Source organism: Lactuca serriola, chromosome 2 (genome assembly GCF_051521515.1).
Source record: "Lactuca serriola cultivar US96UC23 chromosome 2, Lser_US96UC23_V15, whole genome shotgun sequence".
In the NCBI taxonomy this organism is placed as follows: Eukaryota; Viridiplantae; Streptophyta; class Magnoliopsida; order Asterales; family Asteraceae; genus Lactuca; species Lactuca serriola.
Window position 1 is genome coordinate 187,748,231 of NC_136409.1, and position 5,766 is coordinate 187,753,996.

Here is a 5,766-nt window from a genome sequence, read left to right on the forward strand (position 1 = left end):
AGTCGTTATCAAGTATAAGTGAAGAAGAATCGCATCGCTAAGTAAGAGCGTGAATAAGTATAAGCGTCATCAGGTATAAGCGAAAGCATTACAGAGTAGGAGTATAAAATAAGTATAAGCGAAGCGGCAATAATTAACAATTAAAAGTATTCATGAAAACCTTTATTCTTTGATAAAATAGGTGTGAAAACCTTTAGAAATCTTTGGGAATCTTTTATAAATTAGTTTGAAAATGAATCTTTGATAAGCTATAAAAGTAAGAACTTGAACAATTAAAAAACCCTTTTTGAAAGCCATTTACAGTGTCCTACTTGGTAAAACAGTGTACAGTGGTAAAATCTTGTGCATGCGGGTTATCAATCACATGTGATTGATATGATAACTGGCATGTTTAACTTGTAATCCCCCTTATAAAACATTTAAAAGCATTTAAAAGGTTCATTCAGGGGTATGAACTCACCTGGTGTAAGTAGGTCCTACGAAGGTGTCGTTTGGGCGTTCGGGGTCACGCAAGAACTTGAACACACACAAGGACCTATTTTTAACATATGATAACATATGTTCACATACAATTAGCATATAATATACTAATTAAACAATTATACACACTCAAAGGAGCGGAAAACACTTTTGGTTGAGTGTTTGGGGTCCCGGGTAGCGTTTAAGGGTGCTAAGGGTCTCCTATCAGTTGTGGAACTTTGCTAAAATCAAATATCAAGTGTGTAAATGGGTTTAATGCATCAACATGGACCAAACAAGGAGTTTACGGCCCAACCTAAGGGAGTTTACGGTCGTAAACTCCCAAGGTCCTATTCTTGGGTGTTTGATGCTTCTAGCTTGTTCATTGAATTATTCTAAGCACTTTTCCTAAAAGGCATGAGTGGGTTTGAGGCTCCTAAGGGCATTTTATAGGAGTTTACGGCATAGGAACTCTCCCAAGGGAGTTTACGGCCGTAAACTCTCACCCTTAGTGATTTGTGAAGTTTAAAGTCCCTATTGCCTTTCTAGAATTTTCTTATGAAGTTTGATGCTATTATGGGTGATTAAAACCAACATTTGAGTGGGTTTTGGGGAGTTTACGGCCTAGTTAAATGCTTGGGCCGTAAACTCCAAGAAATCCCTCATTTTCTTGAGTTTAAGCCCTTAAATCCCCTCCTAGTATTTTATGGTAAGTGTATAAGGCCATTTGGGGGACAAAATAATTATTTTGGGCATGATTAAGGGTGTTTACGGCCTTGACCCTTGTCTGGGCCGTAAACTCCTTTTAATAAATCATTTTGAAGTGTTTCAAGGGTCTAAACTCGAGAGGATAAGTCCTTAAATCATGTAATAAGCCCTAGGATGAGTTTGGGAGTGTTTTGGGGCACTTTTGACATGATTTTGAGGAGTTTACGGCCTAAGCTTGTGCTTGGGCCGTAACTCTTCTTTGAGTCCTAAAACCATGCATTTTAGTGTTTAAACACTCCTAGGCTAATACCTTAATTTATTTCCAAGCCTTTAAGGACATTTGGGGGTCATTTTGGCCATCTTTTGGGGGTTTACGGCCTAAGGAGGCACTTAGGCCGTAAACTCCTTTTTCATATCTCAATCTTGTGATTTTTAGGCTATAATGACAATAAGGTACACATAGAACAAGTTAGGGTTGATAGTCTTACGTTTAGGAGTCGGAAATCGCGGTTTTTGAGTCGAAAACGAGCCTAGAGAGAGTATAGAGAGAGAGTGTAAAAAGTCTCCAATGGACTCCACTCACCCTTATATAGGTTTCACAGTCGGGGCTCAGTGGAATTTTACCCGATACTGCCGTTAAACGGGACTTTTGGTTGCACCCGATTTAGTGGTCGTAATAATAAAACTTGACATTTTCCCCAAATAAATGGAAATGTGTGTCCTGTGTTTTTATTTCCTTTTATCACGACTTAACGGCATGTTAAAGGTAATCAAATGAAAAATGCTTATTAAATTGACGCCCTCTAACTAACGGAACTTTTATACAGTGGAATATTCCGTTAACGGTAACGGGGAAATGTAACGGGACAACTTGGGTTGTCACAAAACTAACTCCTTGCTATACTATTCTGCTTTCAGGGCTATTATTCATTTATTTATTCCTCTATTTATTTATTAAATAAACAGGGTGTTACAGATGTAAATGAATAATATAACACTAAATTTGGTGTTATATTATTTTTTTTACTTCAAAATGGTGTGTAAAATATAATAGGGTTGAAGATGACTCGACACCAAATGATGTAAGAATTTGAGGTTTGGTATAGGGTTGGAAATATCGTTATAGTAACAAAAGTTAGCAAAGGACTGTGACTTTTTTGTTTATTTTTAAATGAGTCATTGTTGTAAATTTCTCATTTGATCGTTCTTGTAACAATATTAGTTGTTTTTTTTCTCTTCTCATTGCCATGTAACTTTGTTTTGTAGACAACATGTTATTATTTTAATCTTGTAAAAAATAAGACAAAAGCAAGTAAAGGAAACGAAAAAAACATAAATTAACTTTTTATCAGAAAACTAACATGAAAGAAGTGAAAAACAATAACAAAATCTTATAATTTACATGAATTAGAAATCAGATTAAGACAAAACATAAATCATAAATCATAAATCAAATCAGTGAGGCCGCCTGAAATCAGATTAACATGAATAGAATATCGATTTTTTAAGGATGCGTAAAATCAAATATCAAAATCAATGTATTAAGAAAGATTGAAATAGAAAATCAAAAAACAGAAATTGAAAATCAGAAGGTTGTGTAAAAAATACCATAATCAATTTGTTATGAATCGATTGTTTTATTACCATTGAAAAATCAGAACTAATTCGTAGAGTCTCTCAATCCATGATAGTAAAAGGCTCAATGTGATGATTATTCCAAAAGAATTGCACTTCCCTAATTAAGTCTTCACTAATGATTTTGTTTTGGCTCTATTTTTTTTTCCGCTCAACCGGTATAACATGATATCTGGTTTTTTATACTAACATAATAAGATATAAGAATAGAATATTATAAATTTAAAGGCCCTAACCTATCGTCCATACCGTCCCACTCATTGGAACAACATTTTTCCATGTCATGTGTCAATACCAAATCCTAAACGTGTTTGATAAGATGAAGTTCATGTTCTCCAATGATATTTTAGCAAAGGCCTTCCACGCATCTTGTTTAATAAATTTCGTAGCAATCTCAGCATTTGGCTTCCGCTTAACTTACGGGTTACTATTAGATATTTATTGTTTTATTATTAAGCATAGCGATAATGTTTTAGAGTTGGGACTTTCCTTTTCACTTTTTAAAAAAATCAATACAGGAATATAGCTTCCATTTAATAAGTGGTTTCTTTTGTAAACAAAATCCAACTTGAACCAACCTTAGTGGCCAACGGTATATAGTCCTTTCCTACTCAACATTGATATTGATTTTCGGTAGACGCTTCTACTTTTCTACAAAATTCAAGTTTTGTGTTAAGCTACCGAATTAATTTAGTAGAACTTAATCTATATGATCTATCTTTATGTGATTAATCTGTGATCGATTTCGGATTTCCATGATACTTTTGGGAGGTTTAACGCCATGAAAGATCGCCGTAATCGTTGTCCTCTGTTCGTCATCTCTCGGTGCGCCCTAGTTCTTCTCTTCTTATCTGGTTTTACTTTCTCCACTCATCGACTTTTTTTCACCGGTAAATAGCTTCTTTCATGATTCTTAGTAGCTTTATTTATACTTTTTGTTGAAAATTGATCATGATTACAACTTTTGAAACAGAGAGGTATCATCCAAATTTGGTAGCTTCATGGATAACATCAACAACAGAAGCTATATCCACTGAATCAACGGCGGCGCGTGGTATATCCATTGGAGAAAAGGTGCTGTTCCCAGACCAAGTAATGATTTTACTAAAATACCCTCCATCGAGTCCTCTGTTGACGCAACACGAAATCGACTGCGTTTATTCTTCTCCAAACTCATCCCGGAGATCCTCGCCGTTATCAATCGGCGGCGCATATCTCGATCATCAGATTGTACGTTGTAAGCTTCCACCACGTGGCATGATCGCGTCCGTCAGTTTGAACGCCCACGAACTCCTCCCGTCGGGACCCACACACGACTGGAAGTCGTTAGCTTACGAAGCCATGATCGACCGCGACAACACCACCGTTGTGTTCGTGAAGGGACTCAATCTACGGCCAGGAAAACCGTCCAACGCCTCTAAATTCCGGTGTGTGTACGGCTCTGATTTGTCCGACCCCAAGTTGCTTCTCCGATCAGAAGTTGTGTCAATCGCTCAAGAGATCGTACGGTGTAAAACTCCTTCGAGTCTTTTGAATGTCCCACTGAAGAACGACAACAGTAATCCCATCAAAGTCTCGATCAAAATCAATGGAAAAGGTATTCTGGACTCCATTGCCCGACCCGAGTTTAAAGCCTCACCCGACCCACCCGTTTCTATTCAACATCGGGTATGTGCATGCACCATGGTCCGGAACCAAGCCCGTTTCTTGCAAGAATGGATCATGTACCATGCCCGAATTGGAGTTGACCGTTGGTTCATATACGACAACAATAGTGATGATGATATAGAAAACATCATAGAATCATTAGTAAATCAAAATTACAAGATTACCCGACATTTATGGCCTTGGATCAAGACTCAAGAAGCCGGGTTTGCCCATTGTGCGTTACGCGCCCAGGACTTGTGCGAATGGGTCGCATTTATTGACGTGGATGAGTTCTTATATTTGCCATCTGGGGTCCGCTTAGAGACCCTAATTAGAAACCAAACTAGCAAACCTGATGTAGCAGAGTTACGAATATCTTGTCATAACTTTGGGCCATCAGGTTTGAAAAAGATTCCACCAGAAGGAGTCATGGTGGGATACAAATGTCGGTTGGGCCTACCCGAGAGGCACAAGAGCATAGTTCGACCCGAGAAACTGAACCCATCATTGATCAACATGGTGCACCATTTTGATCTAAAGGATGGGTTCAAATACGTGAATGTGGATAGAAATTTGATGGTGATTAATCACTATAAGTTTCAAGTTTGGGAGGTGTTTAAGGAGAAGTTTTATAGGAGAGTGGCTACTTATGTTTCGGATTGGCAAGATGAGGAAAATGTCGGGTCTAAAGATAGAGCCCCGGGTTTGGGGACACGGGCGGTTGAGCCGGGTGACTGGACGAGTCGGTTTTGTGAGGTTAATGATTCGCGTTTGAGGGATTGGGTTTTAAAAAGGTTTAGTGACCCAGATACTGGGCTATTGCCATGGCAGAAAGAAGAAAGAGTTTTGTGAAAGCCTTTGTAGTGTACACTTGATCTAATGGTATATAATTATGTAATGTGTATATATATTGCCTTACTATATTTTGATTAACTACTATATACTGTCAAACTTACTGCCCTTCATTCTAATGAACAGAAAAATATATTAGAATTTGGAAATCGTGTTTGTGATGACGATTTATTAAGGATTTTATTCTATAATCCATTTAGAAGCTAATGCTAAGTTTTGCTTCACGGACACCTTCTAACATAAAAAACAACATAACGGAGGGCTAAACAAACATCACACGTTATCTTTGCATTCATCATGTGTTAAGATATTTGACCACGTAAAATTCCTATTAGTGCTCTTATCTATATACCTAAAATTTATTAGTGTTGTTATCTAAAACTGTGTTTGACGCGCCACAGCTAGCTGAGAAGCTAACTTATTTTTCGAGTTTTTTTATGTTGTCGTGTTTGGTAAGCTAAAAAG

At 37.3% G+C, this 5,766-nt stretch overlaps 1 protein-coding gene across 2 annotated transcripts; it reads left to right on the forward strand.

Annotated features, from left to right (window-relative positions):
- The first annotated feature begins 3,273 nt into the window (after positions 1-3,273).
- Positions 3,274-5,353, forward strand: LOC145087783 (C3H4 type zinc finger protein (DUF23)). Of its 2 annotated transcripts, none has more exons than XM_079025846.1 (2): positions 3,274-3,692; positions 3,776-5,353. In XM_079025846.1, the coding sequence occupies exons 1-2, from the start codon at positions 3,584-3,586 to the stop codon at positions 5,299-5,301; spliced, it is 1,635 nt and encodes a 544-aa protein (XP_078881972.1). In that variant the 5' UTR covers positions 3,274-3,583; the 3' UTR covers positions 5,302-5,353. The 2 variants fall into 2 exon arrangements, with proteins under 2 accessions (XP_078881972.1, XP_078881973.1); XM_079025847.1 differs by having other exon boundaries at positions 3,275-3,627.
- The last annotated feature ends 413 nt before the right edge of the window (positions 5,354-5,766 follow it).